The 19,602-nt window shown below is 40.7% G+C and overlaps 1 protein-coding gene across 1 annotated transcript in view; it reads left to right on the top strand.

The window, feature by feature from the left end:
* The window catches only part of PRPF40B (pre-mRNA processing factor 40B), a 162,042-nt gene that overhangs the window by 101,017 nt on the left and 41,423 nt on the right, over nt 1–19,602 (top strand). Inside the window, exons 14-17 of the mRNA XM_089679247.1 lie at nt 99–263; nt 1,036–1,144; nt 3,715–3,865; nt 5,708–5,841. Coding sequence (XP_089535373.1) covers nt 99–263; nt 1,036–1,144; nt 3,715–3,865; nt 5,708–5,841 — 559 coding nt within the window. The remainder of the gene's footprint in view (nt 1–98; nt 264–1,035; nt 1,145–3,714; nt 3,866–5,707; nt 5,842–19,602) is intronic.

Consider the following 19,602-nt stretch of genomic DNA (forward strand, 5'->3'; position numbering starts at 1 on the left):
CAGATATGGGCTTTATACACTACAGTGTAGTGTGGGGCACATCTGTTGTTCTCGCTGTTTTCTGTGTATATGGGCAATGTGTTGAACTTTTTTCACAGTGCACTGCCCAAGTTAAGTGAAAAGAAGCAAGCATTCAATGCTTACAAATCACAGCGTGAGAAGGAAGAAAAGGAGGAGACAAGACTTAGAGCTAAAGAAGCAAAAGAGAGGCTACAGCGCTTCCTAGAGCAACATGACAAGATGACTTCAACCACTCGCTACAGGTATGTATGCTTGGTTCAATGTTTGTATTACTTATCTATATATTTACTGTCATGACTAATTCACCTGTGTAGCAGAAAATATCTATTCTTATTTTCATATTTCTGGGTCCCTGATTACTATTCACTGTCCATCAACAGATAGCTTAGACCAGCTTACATATCTAGTGAAATATCATATTGCTAATGAGCTGGTCTTTAGTATGAGCAGTCTCTTAGGATTCTAGCAGGCTTATTCGATATGGCATTGTGCCAAAGTGCAGTATGCCACAAGAGAGAACCATCAAGCATCTTTCATTATACATTTTTCAGTAAATTCAAATCTGATTGAAGTTCTGTGTTGCTTTGCCATGTAAATATGTTGCTCTCTGCATTGTTCACATAGAAGTCCCTGCATTTTTTAGGGCTGGTGAGAATGCACCTGCTGGTGTGTGGTAGGATGAAAACACTGTCGATTGTAGCACATCGTGGGTTTTTTTTTTTAAATTTACTTTATTGAAATGTCACACAAAGACATTTCATCAATGGAAAGGTGGTGGATTGTGTCACACATCCTTTTTTTTCCGTGTACACCACCACAATGTGATAGTGTATTTTTCCCCATCTTGCAGTGGGACTGCTTTGGAATAGCTGCCTAATGCAGTACTAGGGGAAATAGGCACTTAACACTCTCGATAATGTGGTGAATAGCAAAACATCTCTTCATGCTATGGGATATACTTACTTATTTTAGTTTAATATGAACCACTTGTGGCTCAGTTATCTGTTTTCACAGGAAAGCTGAACAGATGTTTGGTGATCAGGAAGTGTGGTCTGTTGTTCCAGAGCGAGATCGCAAAGAAATTTATGATGATGTCCTCTTCTTCTTAGCAAAAAAAGAAAAGGTTATGATTTTGATAATCATGTTTATACATTTAATTTGTAGAGTTCCTTAGTTTGTTCATTTAATATACTAAGTTGTTCTTAAAGTTACATTGAAAAACCAAACATGTCCAAGTTTAACTGGTTGACAAAGAACCCTAAACCTACAAAGCAGCAAATGAAAAATACTGTTGTAATTGTTGAACACTGAAATTATTTGTTAAATCACTAAGGCTGAACAATATGGAGATGAAGAAAATGTCTCTACTGTGAACCCAGTTTAACACATTTTTTCACATGAAGTGGAACTTCACTCTCTCAATCAACATGGACTATTTTTAATCCTTATGTTGCTAGCATTAGTAAAAGGATAGGAAAGTATATCATATTGACTTTTTTTTTACTTTTTTTTTACAATTTTTCAGTTACTTCCTGGATTCCATGCCTAGGAAAAATGTGTCATACATCCTAGGAGTCTTCAGGAGGGGAGCAAGGGTTCTTAGTTCAGCCGATTCATGAGCTAAGGGCAGATGGATTCCGCAAAGTAAATGCTACATGAATCATTTGCGCTTACTCAAGATGGCCACTGCAGAAATACCAGGGGGCGTTTTTCAAAATGATTTCTCAGCAAAATAAAGCAGTTGGTGACATGGATGGATGGAGGAGTTTGCTTTGAATATTAACAATTAATTAAATAGCATTTTTGGTTTGTGGTGCGCAGATGAATTGCAGTGCCACTTTAATGCATAGATTCTTAGGCCAAATTTAGCAACATCAGCATACACCAGTTAACTTAACATTAGCACTATAACTAATTTGCATACTGAAAACATTTTTTATACATTTTTAATAACTCGTAAAGCTTTTATTTGATATTCTGTTTTAAAAAAAACCTGATCTGTTTTTTTATTATAGGCTGACAAATTTGATGACAAAAATGTAAACAAAATATTTTTTTATTTTTTTAATTTGTCATTATTTTTTAAAACTGTGTTGGTATCTGACAGTTACAGGGACAGGTGAAAATAACAGGTTGAATGCTTATTTCATCACTGAATCCTCCAGCCTGCTTGTGATCACTATGTCACATTTGATATAGTGATCACAAGTTCAGGAACCACTGAGAGACATATGGGATCGGGTCCCAATTGTGGCTCTCAAAGGGACATTGATATACAGATTGTGGGTGGAAAGAGTTAAATTTTACTGTCAACATAGTAGTCACTGTGTGAACAGTAGTGATTGAAGGGGAACTTGGCTAATCATGTTGAAAGCACATTAGTCACATTGATGCTGCTGAATTTGATATATTTCCAGATCCTTTTTGAATGCTTTTTACAAGAGTAAGGGCTTAGTCTACTCGTTGTATTTAACAGTTTACAAGTGTTCAGTCTACTCTTTGTATTTAAAAGCATAGTTTACCTTTATCACAGGAGCAAGCTATTTCTCTGATTCATACCTCCTCACATTCTAAAAGTTTTCTATTCTGGCTTCATGAGGCACGTAAATGATCCACGCCTATAGCAAGGGCAATATTCAACTTTGGTCAAAGTTGCACAGTTTGTTTTTATCTACAGATGCCCAGTATCTGAATTGTCATTTTGTTTTTGGTAAAGGTGAGCTAACCCTTTACCAGTGTACCTCAAAAACTAAACAGTGATAATTCCAAGAAAGTCCTCAGTAATCAACCCTTACTGCTTTTCTGTTCCAGCCATTTAGGGTTTATTATAAAAATAAACAAGGCTTTAAAGGATAAGTTCACGTTTTAGACAAAAATAATAAATGCACATTTTTTTGCAGGTAAAAAATGTGCATTTATTATTTTTGTCTACAGGAGCCTGGAAAGCATTGCACCAGCAATTAGTAGATCGCTGATGCCATGCAGGTCTCCTGCAGACCTGTCAGAATATCTGCTTGCCGTACAGGATGTACATGCAAGCAGATATTCTGACAAGAAGCTTCAATGAACTACCACTGCGCTAACAATGAATGGTAATTCATTGAAAACTACAAGCCGACAGCCGTTAATGCTGTCAGGACTTGCAGTTCATTCATTCACGGAAGTCTGTGAATGAATGATGAGGCCATGTGGGTGGAGCCCCACATGGCCGTGATGTTTTCAAATTTGGCAGATAGTATGGGGAGACTTCTCCCCATATTATCTGTCAGAGGGAGGGGGGCAGCGGGCGTCAGGTGCGGCTATGGGAACATGTTACATGTTCCACCCTAAAAACAAGTGGACCATTGAAAATGTTCCCAAAGGTTATCTTATCCTTTAAGGCATTTTTTTATAGCAAACTGGTAAATATAATTTATTAGCAAGACAAAACAAATGGGATTGGCTGCAGTTTAGGATAATCTTTATTGTACTTATCATTTCCATAGTGGATCAGTCCTGTGTGTTACCATCTACCTGCATGGATACACTGAATGAAAGCAGATAGAGCAGTTTGAGGGCTGTTACTGTTATTAATGGAAAATAAACTGAATCAGACAGGCAGCATAATGCATTGTACATTTTGCTGGCTTTGGGGGATATTTTCAATTTTCTATTGCAGCATGCAGTAATACCGTCCTTCTCCTGTCATTTTAGGAACAGGCAAAGCAGCTAAGGAAACGCAATGTTCAAGCATTGAAGAATATTCTAGATAACATGAGCAATGTCAGCTTTCAAACCACATGGTCAGAAGCCCAGCAGTATCTCATGGATAACCCCATGTTTGCAGAGGATGAGGAGCTGCAGAGTGAGTGTTTCTCACAGACACAAAATGAAAGATAAATTAGTAATAAAACCCACAAAATTTCTACATATTTATAATAATAAATAAGATGCTTTTGTATATGACAGTGTACCATTATCCATCTCTGTATTATTGTCCCTTCTCTAAGCTTAGGGCTGATGACCAACATACTTTATGTTGCTGGAGGAAAAAAAGTCTAAAAACAATTCCTTTGCTTATTTTATTTCCTGACTGTACCTGTCTTCAATCATGGTCTATCAATATTGAGCTCAGGCAGGAGACAGGATGAACCTTTCAGCCTGTCACTCGACCTGTCACTCGACCTGTCACTTCTGCTCCAACAAAGTGAGAATAAATGTAAATAATTAAAAACTAGGAAAACCTGTGGGGTATGGCTGCACTTTCCAAAAGTGGAGTTTCGTATGATAACAAATATCCAATGTGACTTTATTTACTAACGGGAACAGTGCTGATAGCCTTTATCCAAGCTACGCAAACACAGATTTTAAGGCTGCACTAATCCAGGCCTAGAACAGGCTGGCTTTTATTTATCACTTTGAGAACATTCTTTTTACAAAATTGCTATCTGTATTTATTTTTTCATGATACAGCCTTATAACTGACCATCAACAGGAGCAGATTGTGCTGCCTTTATTAACAGCTTCAAATCTCTGTGTATCTTATCATCTTACATTGCCCATCGCAGAAGAAATCAAACTTCTATTAGAAGGCTATGTACTGTTGGCCAGTAAGTCTTTAGTGCATCATACAATGCTGCCACCTTAATGTGTTTTTTAAAATAAAAATTCAGTAATTCTTATTCCAAAAAAGTATAGACAAATAAAAAAAAAACAAAAAAAAAACAGTTCTTTTGCATTGCACAGTTTTTCCAATGTAACATACTTTTAGGCACTGCTATGAACAGGTACTTTGGCAGCTTACAGGTGGAGCACATAGAGGAAGTTGGCAGTGCGATGTTGAAAGAGCTTCTAAGCTTCAAAAGGAAACAGTGATGTTACCTTGCTGAAGGAGCAGTTCATTATACACTAGTTAGTTTAATTGCATATATAGTTTTATTACAGAATAATTTTCTAAAAAAAAAAGTTTGGTACAGGAAAATAGAGAATAAGTGCACAATCATGACTTGTGATGAAATTGCTAACCACTGCAAGCTTGTATTTCTCATTATTTTACCTTGGGAATATTTTTATTTTAGTAGTAAATATAGCCATTTGTAGATTCAGCACTAGAAGGACCAAACACTCAATTAGCAATCACTTTACTGAGATAAGATCTCTGCCACATAAGGAGTGCATTGTTTTTATGAGTCAGTTGACTCAGACTTGCAGTGTAAAGAGCAGTAATGAAATACAACCATTGCGTGGCACTATAATGCAGGAAGAGTCAAAATACGTCACTGGTTAATATGGTTTTTCCTTGTGCATACATAGTTACAAACTGTATACATAAATACACATTTACAAGCTATATATGTTTTTTTTTTAAACATTAACACATTGATAACATTTACATTAGTCTGGTATCTTTTACACATTTCTCTAAAAATAATTGAAAAGACTGTACATTACCTATAAATATTGTGTGTTATGACAGGAATTTTCTCATTTTATGATATCTTAAGCATTCGGAAGGAAATATCTCTTTAATGGTTTAAACATGTTCGCAACAAAGGATTTGCATACTCACATTTATACTTGGAAATACAGTAAACTCATGACGTGTATCCATGGATAATGATCATAACAGCAAATGTTACCCATCTCAAAAGAGCATCTCTCTGCATAATTCCTTAATTAACATCATATGCCTATTATATTTTATTAGATATGGATAAAGAAGATGCCCTCATTTGCTTTGAGGAGCATATCAGAGCTCTGGAGAAAGATGAGGTAGTAGATAAAGAGAAAAACCGTCTTCATGAGAGACGGCAGCAGCGCAAAAATCGAGAATCTTTCCAGGTACATCCGAGCCACATTTTTTTTAAATGTGTTATGTTCATCATAAAATGTTATGACATTTCAGGGCTTGACAATTTGAAAATATATTCAGCTGTCACATAAGCAGTGAAAAAGCCAGAATTAACTGTTTGTCATTTACTTCTTGAAAGCAGTTAGATGTTGGCTAACGTTTATGCAAGTTTGCACTTGTTTGATGATGTCACACGTGCTTCTGCACATGGTCTGTTACCAATTTACTTGAATTTTATCCTGCAAGAAATGGGGTTCTCTGGCTATTGACCCAGGTATTTTCTACTTGACTAAGACCCTGACGGTCCTGGTGGATCAGGTCCTGCTTTTTAAAGACTCCACAGATAAGAGGCTAGAGACCTTATTTAAGATGTCTGTTTCTCTGGTGGGTGTGGTGGACGTTTGACAAGCCCTTAAAAAGTAACTCAAGTTTTGTTGAGAAGAAAACAATCCTCTCTGAGTGATCAATGTACACAGCATGGCTTTAAACAAACTTTGTTCCAGATTCCTACTTGTTTCTGTTCGGAAGGAATGACCATTTGTTTGACCCATGTCCTTTGGATACAGATTCTGAATAAAAAGTCCTGTGTGCATCATAATCAGTTTTTTGCACTCTCAGTGCTCAGCCTTGACTGCCTTGATAGATACCTCGAAAGATTCCATATGTCAGCTTTCATGAGTGGGCAACCATGTCTGTCCACATGAGAATGATCCTATGGCTCAAGAAGTGGGTTCTGCCTCCTCCTTGTTCTTTTTACCAGAGTCTGACTCTGCTTTCCTTCTCATCATTCTATTCTGGGTAATTCCTGTATGAAGTTCAGAATACCAGCTGCTATTCGGCTAACTGGTTCTCACTTATGTACATGTTTTCATTGTTTTTGGACATAGATTGGAATTAACAGTGAAGCAAATACCTTTGCTGCATTACGCCTGATGTGAGATGACATACTTGGATATTTGTACTTATTGTATAATTGTGCCTGTATCCTGAATACAACAAGTTAACGGTGGAGTGGAGGATGTCTAAACAGATGCTGGATACCGGAAATTCCTTTTTTCCAAGAACTTGGAAGGTCTTGACAAGTGATGCCAGCCTGTTGGTCTCTGTTCTTGAGAACCTCGTTGCAGGGAACATGGTCTTTAAAGGAGCAGAAGTTCAACATCCTGGAACTTGAACAGGCTCTCCTGCACTGGTCTTACTGCCTTCAGGGTCTCCCTGCCATGGTGCTGTTAGACAATGCCACATCTCTGGCATACATCAACCATCAAGGAAGGACAAAAACCAACACTACTCAGGATGAAGTGGACCTGATCTTGTATTGGGCAGAACTTCCGACTCTCTTCACTGTGTGCATTCCCAGTGTGGAAAAACTGGCAGACTTTCTTAGCCATCCATGGCTGAATCTGGGAGAATGGGCTGTCCTCCTGGAGGAGTTCCCAAAAAAATTTGTGTGCTGGAGGATGTGGATCTTGGTGTCCAGATTCAACAACAAACTGGACAGGTGTTTTCAGTGGATGAACTGGTGATAGCAGAGAACACTGCTGTGAGGCAGGGTAGAGGACACTACACAGTGGGGGGGGGGGGGGGGGGTGATGTGAAGGGGACTGAGTAAACTACAGTGGTGGTGGTGGTGGGGGGGGTTGTTGAGAAAAGGACAAGAGACACTGCTTTGGGGGATGGGGAGGCAGAGAACACTTTGTGTGTTGGGGGGGAGGGGCAGAGAACACTGCTATGGGGCAGGGTAGAGAACACTACACATTGGGGGGGGGGGGGGTGATGTGATGGGGGACCGAGGATATTGGTTTTGCGGGTACAGGACACAACTAGGGGTAAGGGGGCAGGGGATACGACAGTGGGTGGGATGTGGTGTGAAGGGAGGCAGAAGACACTGCTCTGGGGGGGGTACAGGACACTACTGTGGGGGGGGGGAGCGGGGCAGAGGGCACTACAGTGGGGGATTGATGAAAAGGGGGCAGAGGACACTACATTGGGGGGGTACCGGACACTACAGTGGGGGGTGTTGTTTTTTTTAAGGGCGCCGCCTAGTGGGCCCTTCACCCTGACAACTTCTGTCCTATCTGACAGAGATGGAGGACTCTGGATGTGAATTTCCTGATCTTCAGATTCAACCACACAGTACCTCTGTTTGTAGTCAGGACTAAGGATCCTCAAGCATTGCCATCAAAATTTCTGATAATTCCCTGGACTTCAAGCTAATGTATGCCTTTCTTCCAATGTGAGTTTTGTCTTGACTGCTCCACAAAATATAGCAAGTGAAGAAGCCATTGGTTCTTGTTGCACCAAACTTGCCCATATAGACATACTCACACTGCTAGGACATGTCCCCTGGTCTCATCCAAACAAGCCAAACCTGCTCTCACAGGTTCTCCTATTCCATCTGGCTTCAAGTCACTGGCTTTAATTGCATGACTGTGAAGCCCAGGTATTGAGGGACATATGGGTTCCTGACTCTGTCATTCCTACTTTCTTAAAAACACCTGCACGATCGCCAGACATTCTTTGCAAAGACTGCCTTGAGTTTTTTCCCTCTAGTGTTCAACCTAGTGACTATAACATTGTGCCCTGAAAGCATTGGAAGAGGACCGCTACTGAGAGCAGGGGATTGTGGGACATGTAGTCCGGAGTGTCGAGTCTTGACATGGAGCCAGTGCTGCTGAAAACTACAAGATCCAGCCAGCTGGACAGAAGTGATGAATGCTGGGAGAGGATATATATGGCCTGGCCCAAGAGACGACTCGCTCTCTTGGGACCGCCGTCTGAGGTTGAGAGGAAGGGCCCAACTGCTCAGGGTGTGTAGAGCAGGCCATGCAGCCTAGACAGCGCTGGGAATCTTCAGCGGGTGAGCCACATACCCGCTCGCAGACCGTCAAAATCCAGCCTCCTGTTGTTCAGAGACTGCCTAGGGTCACCCACATCAGCTCCGTGCCAAGCCCAGCAGAGCCTCAGCATGGTCAGGTGCACAGTTCTGACATCTTCCCCGAGAAACAGATTCTTCAAGAGCCAGGACATCTCCATCCCTTGAGCCTCGGTATCTTCAAGATTGGTGAGCAGACATAGGCCCACAGTGAGCAATTTCTTCCTAAAGACACTTCATGCAGACACCTTTACACTTCATCCTCCTGTACCACCAAGCTTCTAGCAGGGAACATTTCTTGCTGGTTGCCATTGCACAGCAACTCCTCGTGATCTTGACTGAGCTAGATGAATATTTTGGACACCTTCCATTGCCAAGACCTTTCCTCTCTTGTCTTCATATCTTAACTTAACCGCTTCCGCCGCTCTGAGCTGCACGCTCTCGGTGTGCCTGTGTCCCCTGGACACAGTGGAACGCCGCTTGGCAGAAGGGCTCTCTGCTTGGCCATTCTGATCACATGATGGCTGTGTTCAATCACAGCCATCATGTAATGTCAATACAGCCGCCATTCAGTTGATCTTCTCTGTCTCTCCTCACACAGCCCGGTAGTGAGGAGAAGCAGAGCCAATCTGTGTAAAACTGTGAGTTACACACAACCATCACCCAATAGTGTCCCCCACACAGCTCTCAGTGCACTAGTGATCTGCATCTGTCACACAGTACCAGTGATCCACATCTGTCACACAGTACCAGTGATCAACATCTGTCACATAGTACCAGTAGTCATCCACATCTGTACCAGTGATCCAAAACTGTCATGGCGTACCAGTGCAAAACCCACATCTGTACCAGTGATCAATATCTGTCACAGTGTACCAATGTAAATTCTACATCTGTACCAGTGATTCACATCTGTCACAGCATACCAGTATAAATTCTACATCTGTACCAGTGATCCACATCTGTCATGGCATACCAGTGATCCACATCTGTCACTATGTACCAGTGATCCTTATCTGTCACTGCATACCAGTGTAAAATCCACATCTGTACCAGTGATCCACATCTGTCACGACATACCAGTGTACAATCCACATCTGTACCAGTGATCCACATCTGTCACGGTGTACCAGTGTAAAATTCCACATCTGTACTAGTTATCTACATCTGTACCAGTGATCCACATCTGTCATGGTGTACCAGTGTAAAATTCACATCTGTACCAGTGATCCACATCTGTCACGGTGTATCAGTGCTCATCCACTTCTGTACCAGTGATCAACATGTGTCATGGCCTACCAGTGTCATATCCACATTTGTCACAGTGTAACAGTGCTCATCCACTTCTATACCAGTGATCAAAATCTGTCACTGCCTAACAGTGTCAAATCCACATCTGTCACAGTTTACCAGTGCTCAATATCTGTCACACAGTTCTAGTGTAATATCCAGATCAGTACCAGTGAATAACATCTGCCAGAGTGTACCTTAGTAAAATCCACACCTGTAACAGTGATCAATATCTGTCATAGTTACTTAGTTATATAGTTAGTCTGGTTGAAAAAAGCCAAAGTCCATGCAGTTCAACCATAAAAAAAGAAAAAAAAAATTATAATCCTATACCCACAGTGTCAAATCCACATCTGTACCAGTGATCAATATCTGTCACAGAGTATCAGTGTCAAATCCACATCTGTACCAGTGAACATCAAAATGTCTAAAAAAAATTATACACCAGTGAGGAGGCTTTCCAGATACTGAGTATGACAGACGAGATTAGCGGGGAACTGTCTCTGTCAGACTCATAATCTCAGATTCTGAGTATGAGCCAGTTGAAAGCAGTGGGTCAGCAACAGATTCTGAGGAGGAGAGAGTCCAAACAAAGAGGTTTATGAGATCTGAGATCATGCAGTAGCGCAGTGGCAAGTACAAGCAGTGCAGCACTCCCAGAAGATAGGCAGGCATCCACCAGTAGCGTTACAAATCCTGGTGCCATAGTGAGTACAAGCAGGGCCACATTGCCAGATGATAGGCCAGGCACTAGTAGCAGGGTTTCCTGTCCACAACATGGTAGGGCCCATACTAACCTCCCAGATGTACTTTTATATCCCACGTGGCTGCCTGCTAATTCAGCAGAATCTGCAATTCCCCCTTTTACAGCACAGCCAGGCCCTCAGATACAAGCAGAAAATGATACCCCATTTTTTCATTTATTTTTTACTAATGATCTGCCAAATTACATTGTGGAGCAGTGTAACCTGTATGCCAGCCAATATATAGCCAGCAATCCCAATTCGTCATATGCCCACCCATTTATGTGGAAACCCCTCACCGTGGAGCAATGTAAAATGTTTCTTGGGCTTACTCTGAAGATGGGACTGACAAAAAAAAAATGAAGTCCATGCCTACTGGTCTAGCCAACCTATACATCATATGCCAGTCTATTCATCTTGTATACTCAGAACACACTATGAGATGATAATGAGGTTTTTGCATTTCAATAATAATACCCAGTGCCCTCCTCGATATCATCCTGAATATGATAAGCTATTCAAAATTCAGCCACTAAACAATTTTTTTTGCTGTACCTTCAAGGAAATGTTTACCCCCTACAAAAATATTTGTGTTGATGAATCCCTAGTCCACTTTACTGGAAGGCTTGGCATCAAACAGTACATCCCCAGTAAACGGGCCAAATATGGAGTAAATCTCTACAAGGCATGAGACAAGGCCACGGATATACCTACAACTTCAAGATTTATGAAGGAAAGGACAGCCAGCTAGACCCCCCTGGATACCGTACCCTACCCTTCTGTTTGAGAAGGGTTACCAATTGTACGTAGATAATTTCTACATAAGTCTCCCATTATTCTGCCATCTCTATTTGAAGTAAACTGTCGCCTGTGGGACTGCACTGGCCAACCGAATGGGCTTCCCACAATGATTGGTCGCTACAAAATTAAAATGGGGGGAAACAGCCAGTTTGTGGAAGAGATCCTAGCCCTAAAGTGGAAATATAAAAGGGATGTCTATATGCTTTCCTCAGTTCATGATGACACCTCGGTGCAACTTCAAACAAAACAAGGTCCCATCCAGAAACCAAGATGTATACATGACTATAACCAGTTCATGGGGGGTGGATACGAATGACCAGATGTTACAGTCGTACTTAGCCACCAGGAGATCAATCTATTGGTATAAAACGGTTGCCATCTACGTGTTTCAGTTAGCCCTGTACAATTCGTGTGTCATCTTTTCTAAGTGCACACAAAGATCCCTAACCTACCTGAAGTATCAAGAGGATATTGTTACAGCCCTTCTCTATCCGCATGGCCATGCCCCTAAACAAATTCGCACTGACTCAGGGACCAGACTCCATGAGATGCATTTCCCCAATATCCTCCCTCTTAACCAGACAGGCCGCAAACCTCCCAAAAAATGTTGTGTATGTTCCAGTAATCAAATTCGCCGTGACACCCAATACTACTATCACTAATGTCCTTCCCAACCAGGACTCTGTATTGGAGAGTGCTTCCGGATCTATCACACATCACCGCTATTAGTCAAGATATTTTTCCAATGTTCACCATCTGCTATTTCCCTGTATAACCTGGGCTGTTTATCAACAATGCCTCTGCTTGCTGCCTGAACTGACCTTGGACTGTTTATTGACGATGCCTCTGCCTGCCGCTTGAAATATCAACCACGTTTCTGCCTTCCATGTGAATTGACCTCGGCCTGTTAATCGACCATGCTTTTTGCCTGCCTCCTGAACTGATCTCTTGCCCTGCCACTGTATTACTTGGATTCAAGACAACACAGGGGTCTCATGCATGTGAGGGGCTCCAGAATAGATTTTCCGAGTGGAAAAAGCAAAGTTTTTGGTTTTCTCCGGGTTTTGTAATTCTCAGAAAAGGGTCTGTTAGTCCGTAGTCTTCTAAGAGATTGGGTGGGACGAAGCCTCTACACCTGTACCCAGGTCTTATCTGACTAAGGCCCTAAGCCTGATATTTCTGCCTGCTGCTGACTTACTCTCATCATGCCTCTGCCTGTCGCATGAACTGACCACACCTCTGCCTGCTACATGTACTATGGACCATGTTCCTGCCTACTACCAAGACTGATATGTTGGCTGTGCTGACCATGTCTCTGCCTGGACAACTCATTTGGCTGTTGCTGACCACATATCTTCCTGCTTCCTGGACCAATGTTTTGGCTGTTCTGGCAATATCTCTGCCTGCTGCCTGTAGTGACTATGGACAGTATTCCTTCCTGCTGCCTGGGCGATTCATTTCGCTGTCACTGACCACGTCCCTGCTTGCTGCCTGGACCAATGCTCTCCTCTGTGGACAACTGCACTACAAAAACCATAGGTAATTTTTTTTGTTTACCCTTTGCTCAGCAGAATGTATTTTTGGGGTGTAATTCTTGGTATGTACATGCTATGTGTTGGAAGACTGAAGGTGCTACTTGGATGTTGGGTCTCTGGATGTGGCCATGGGTGTTGAAAAGTCTTACACATGTGGTATCGCCATACTCAGGAGGAGTAGCATAATGTATTTTGGGGTGTAATTTTTGGTATGTACATGCTATGTGTTAGAAATATCTTATAAATGGACAACTTTGTGTAAAAAAAATACATTTTCATTTTCTTTCCACATTTTCCGAAAACTTGTGGAAAAAAATGACATTTTAATTTCCTTTCCACATTTTCTGAAAACTCATGGAAAAAAATGACATGTTCAAAAGACTAATTATGCCTCATAGAATATACATTGGGATTTTTGCTTTCCAAAATGGGGTAATTTTGTGGATAATGCCATTGTCCTGGTGCTCCAGGGTCTTCAAAAATGTAATAGGAAATTAGATTTGTAATGATTATCTCCAGAACGCCTGTAGAAACTACTTGGATGTTGGGCCTCTGTATGTGGCCAGGCTATGGAAAAGTCTTAACTGTAGAAGGAGATGAAAGAAAGAGCGCACAAACCTTGCGCATTACCTCAATAAATTGTGACTAATTGTATTTTATTTAGGAAATATACTCACAAAAGTGATGGTAAAACAGGCATCAGTAAACCATAATCCACACAGAGTTACAGGTAAATCCAAAGGGGGGGGGATACAAGCTAACACGTTTTGAAGGGTGCTCCCTTCTTCATCAGAGCTGGGTTTGGCAGATAGAAACTTCAGTATAGCAGAGTTTCCATGGCAAGGAGACATTCAGCCACTGAGTGTTAGTATTACAGCATTTCAGCCTGTTTAGTGTGATTTTTGGTATGTACATGCTATATGTTAGAAATATCTTATAACTTGACAACTTTGTGTAAAAAAAAATACATTTTAATCTTCTTTCCACGTTTTCCGAAAACTTGTGGAAAAAAATTACCTGTTCAAAACACTCATTATGCCTTATAGAATATACATTGAGGTGTATGTTTTAAAAAATGGGGTCATTTTGTGGGTAATTCCATTGTCCTGGTGCTCCAGGGCCTTCAAAAGTGTAATAAGTAGTCAGGAAATGAGATGTGTAATTTATGCTTCCAGAACACCTGTAGGTACTACTTGGATGTTGGGCCTCTGTATGTGGACAGACTTTGGAAAAGTCTTACACATGTGGTATCCCAAAACTCAGGAGGAGCAGCAGAATGTATTGTGGGGTGTCATTTTTGGTATGTACATGCTATGTGTTAGAAATATCTTATAAATGGACAACTTTGTGTAAAAAAAATACATTTTCATTTTCTTTCCACATTTTCCGAAAACGTGTGGAAAAAAATGATATGTTCAAAAGACTCATTATGCCTCATAGAATATACATTGTGGTGTTTCCTTTAAAAAATGGGGTCATTTTGTGGGTAATTCCATTTTCCTAGTGCTCCAGAGCCTTCAAAAATGTAATAGGTAGTCAGGAAATGGGATGTGTAATTTATGCCTCCAGAACGCCTGTAGGTAATACTTGGATGTTGGACCTCTGTATGTGGTTAGGCTATTGAAAAGTCTTACACATGTGGTATCCCCATATTCAGGAGGAGCAGCAGAATGTGTTTTGGGGTGAAGCTGCAAGTATGCATATACCATGTGAGAGGAATAACCTGTTAATATAACAGTTGTGTGAAAAAAAAACTATTTTATTTACTTTCTTCATTTTCCAAAGAATTGTGGGTAAACAATTACAGGTTCAACAAACTCACCATGCATCTTACTAAATACCTTGGAATGTCTACTTTCCAAAAAGGGGCCATTTGGGGGGTATTTGTACTGTCCTGGCTTGTTAGTGTCTCAAGAAATGAGATGGCCATCAGTACATCAGGTTTGATCAGGTGTGATCAATTTTCAATGATTGGTACCATAGCTTGTAGACTGTATAACTTTCACACAGACCAAATAATACACACCGATTGGGATTATTTTTACCAAAACAATGTAGCAGTATATGTTTTGTGCCCAAATTTATGAAGAAAAATTACTTATTTGCAAAATGTTATAACAAAAACGAAGAAAAAAATATTTTTTTTTAAATTTCGGTCTTTTTTAATTTATAGCGCAAAAAAATTAAAAACACAGTGCTAATTAAATACCACCAAAAGAAATCTCTATTTGTGTGGAACAAAATTACAAAAATTTCATTTGGGTACAGTGTTGCATGAGTAATTTTCTTTCAAATTGTGAGAGCATTGAAAGCTGAAAATTGGTATATTACGTCTGAATATTAGGTATGATTTCACATTCAGAAGTTATTATAATATTAATATAAATACATATACATATATAGTGTTTATTATACACTGTGCTAGGTATTCTTGGCCCATGGTATCAGGAATTTAAGGGAGAGCATTGACATTTCCTTTTATACCTGGGGTCATTGGTTCCTTATAGTGGTGCACTGAAATTAAAATTCTGGTGCCGAAACCGATACCAAAAATTCAGAATGCATGTGGCCGAAAACCTAACTGATACCAAAGTGTCTGTGTATGTGGGGAGGCTTCAATTTTTTTATTCCCCCTACTTTCATGTATATTTTTATTTTTTTTTTTTAACTTGTGATTTAGTTGCCATCACATAGGGGACCAATAGTCCCCTATGTGATAGCATATAATAGCATTTAAGCGACAAGTCCTCTTTGTAGGAGGGGGGGGGGGCAGTGTGTGCAAGGAGGGGGCAGGAGAGGAGCAGTGTATACAGTGAGGGAGCAGTGTATACAGAGAGGCTCCCTCACTGGCTGTCACTATATGTCAGTGCCAGCTTTTGAATGCAATTGCCGGCTTTTTTTTTTCTTCACCATAGCTGTCACTTTCCCTGGAGCTAAAGAAAACTTTATTTCTTTTAGCTTGGGAAAGAAACTAAAAAGAAAATTTGTTTTTTTTTAGCTCGGGAAAGAAACTAAAAAGAAACTTTGTTTCTTTTAGTTCGGGGAAAGTGACAGCTGATTTCTGAGTTATAGTGAAGAAAAAAAAAAACCCAGCAACTGCATTTAAAAACTGATACTGACATATTGTGACAGCCAGTCACTGTATACACTGCTCCTCTCCTGCCTTCTTTCGACGCTCCAACATCTGCAGTACACACAGTCCCCTGTATCGGCTAAATTTTTCCTGTGGGCAAAATGCCGATAGAGCTATTTTCGGCAAATATGCTTCGGTGGCCGAAATTTCATTGTGTCCCTAGTTCCTTAAGGATCTACTTGTAGTTACCGTCTGATTTTTCTTTATTACATATCTGTGTTATAACTCCTTTGGAACCAAACGGTTTACACTAATTGATAATTGCATTAACAGTTTTTTGCCTTTGTCTGTTGACTTGCAACTGCTAGTAAATATTGCCTCCATTTTGGTGTCGTTGCAAATGTGAACCATGTCTGAACCCAGAGTGTCAGAGGTGGCAGAAGGATTACAAGGTCAGGGCAGCCTGTGGGGACTATCATCTACTAGCGGCCCTTACGGGGGTGGCGCTACACTGGCTCTTTCTGTCCTGCAGAAATCACCCCTTTAACCCACCCACCCTCCTGCAAAGTAGACTTCTTGGTGGCTATCACATCTTCCAGACATGTCTCTAAAGTAGTGCCTCTCTTGTTAAGAGCATTTGTTCTTTACAAGGACAAAGAGTAATTTTGACTTGCCTATAAATTTGATATCTTGGAGTACACAGCACACATGCTTGATATTCATAGACCCTGGGTTATAGGTTGGTACCTTCACGTGACTAGACACTGGCAAAGCTTTAAAGGACATACCCCCTGGTCATCCATGTATAATCGTACCCTACTCCACAGTTATGTGGCAACGAGTGCAGAGTAACACAAGATTAGGATGAGGGGAACCTGTGTCATGTACTGTACTCTAATACATGAATACATGGAATTCACAGGGAAGTCAAAATTCCTCTTATCTTAATCGTACAGTGCAGGAAACTGGCTTGATATTCATAGACCTTGGGACATCCCAAGCAATGAATGAAAAGAGCAGGCAACAATTTGGCAAACAGAGTTGTGCCAAGAGGCCCAACAATAGCGAGGGTCAACAAACCCAGCTTCAGAGTGCTACAGTGAGAACATTGAGGCTGAAAGCTGCAGACTAGATGTTCATCTGGGGACCTTACAAAGCTTGGCAACAGAGGCTTGATATCATAAGGATCAGGCTGCTTCTCGATCCACTGTTTCCAAGGGGGGTTCATCAGTTCATTTCTCAGGTCTATGGTATCAAGGGCAGGGTTCCTCCTTTCCTGGTTAAGGCCCAGTCCACAAGGAGTGTTAGTGCTTCCTGGGCTATTCAGCATCAAGTTTCTGTTGTTCATGTGTGTAAGGCTGCCACCTGGTCTCTGTTTACACATATAGTAAGTTTTACCAGGTAATTTTCATGCCTGTATGATTAGGAGATTAGGATTTTTGCTTTACCTGTAAAATCCTTTTCTTGAAGTAAACCGCAGAACACAGAGATCCCTCCCCTCTTGTCTGTGTTGCTGATTGCTTACTGCAGAACTAAGGTTTAGCTGACCTGGGAGGAGTTTTGCTTGGCCAGAGATTCCTGCCTTGGTTTTAGCCAGTATCCCTTTACCTGAAGGTGAAGGCATAATCCAAGTAGTCTTTTATATGAATTCATCTGTGTCATGTGATGTAATTTTACAGGTAACCTAAAAATCTGAATTTTAAACCCAGAATAACCAGACCTGCTTCAGCTAGTCTTGTCAGCTAATCATTCAACCCAACAACACCAGCTGCTTCACTTAATCAAAAAGAAATATATATATTTTTTGGATCAAAGATCAATGGTAATAAAAGAAGGGTCCGTTCTTAGAAAAAAGTAATGTTTCCAGCAGAGGGCAGTCACATCCACTAATGATTTAGAAAGTGCTGTAATCCAACATACTGTACAGATCCAAGGACTAGAGAAAATGGAAGGATGTGGCACAGAACCATTTCCCAAACCTAATTTTTCTTTGGATAGTTTGCAGATCAGTAACTTTAGCGTTTAATATCAGTTTAATTGTAGGAACCCAACCAATCTGTCAGAAACCATATATGCCTTTGTATCTTCTACAAAAAAAGGTACTGTGCATACAATTACCATATGCACAAAAATGACAGAAATCCACTCTGGAGAGACTACGGAAGCTTCTGTTGCTGACCTCTCCTTCTGAAGATGAAAGTTGCTTGCCTGTCATGCTGATCTAGTTTTTGGAACTTTTTGTTGCACTAAGCTGGATCTAGTGTTCAGATCATACATTCTGACATAAAGAGGAACTCCAAGAACTGCAAGAATACACACCTTGTTGTTAAATCCAACAAGGTGTGTGCCACCTTGTGGAATTATCTCTTTAGTTTACATTTTTACCGTGCGTGGGGAGTATAGCTATTGCTATACTTCCAACACTGAACCTTCAGGTCTCTGATTCTTTAGCTGCAGATTCCCTTGCAGCCACTGAATGTTATCCTCCTCTCCCCTTGCCCAATCTTGGAAGGCTTTGTATTAAGTGAAACCATTCACAAAATGCAAAGGATTTCTTGTTTGGACAGAGGAGGGAAGGGGCAAGCAGAGTGCATCTTTCATGGTAGTACTGCTATACTGCTAGTGCTATACTGCTTGGGCATTCCTTGGTTCTCTGTTCATAATCCCTCCATCAACTGGGAGACAAAGAGTATAAATTTTACGTCTGTCCATTGCAAGGAACATTATAAAGAATCTTAACAAGCAATTCCTCCACCGAGCAAGGGTTCACAAGCAATTGTGTTGAGTACTCAATCTTACAACAAGTCGCCTCCACAGTATCATGAGTTCTAAGACATTTGTGATAAAAATAATGATGGTCACTTGCCTCCTCATTGCCTGTTTGACTTTCCCATTGAATTGCTTCCAGGGGCAGAAATACCTTTGCTCGTATTTTTGTTCTCTATTAGAACCTGAATTAAAGGTGCTCAGTCAGTGGCTTTATGAAAATTTAAAGAAGGGCTTTATAAGACACTCAGTCCCTCCTGTTGGGACAGCCTTATTCTTTGTTAAGAATGACTACACCCTCCATCTATGAGTTAGCTACAGGGATTTGAACAAGATCACTTTTAAAGCATAACCCATGTAGCGATAATTTAACCCCTCTGTGTCCTCTGGATGTATTCCAAGAAAAGGATTTTATGGTAACGCAAAAATCCCAATTTTGTCGAGCATGGTGATGTCTACAAGGCTACCCACAGAATGAATTTGTTGAACCTTCTGAAACTTGAACTTTGTATGGCTAGCTTTGGCGTTGCACAAGCATTTTAGTAAATGTTATGGGTTGGGTGAAGATGAATCCTAGGGCATCAAGGGTGAGAGAAAATATTAAGAGGTTTGGAGGTGAGTCCAGGGTTATTAAATAGGGTAAGGGATAGTAAAAAGAGGATAAAAGA

The sequence above is a fragment of the Staurois parvus genome, unplaced genomic scaffold (genome assembly GCF_062004578.1).
Source record: "Staurois parvus isolate SC_StPar_1 unplaced genomic scaffold, SC_StPar_1.0 ptg000017l, whole genome shotgun sequence".
NCBI classification, from domain to species: domain Eukaryota; kingdom Metazoa; phylum Chordata; class Amphibia; order Anura; family Ranidae; genus Staurois; species Staurois parvus.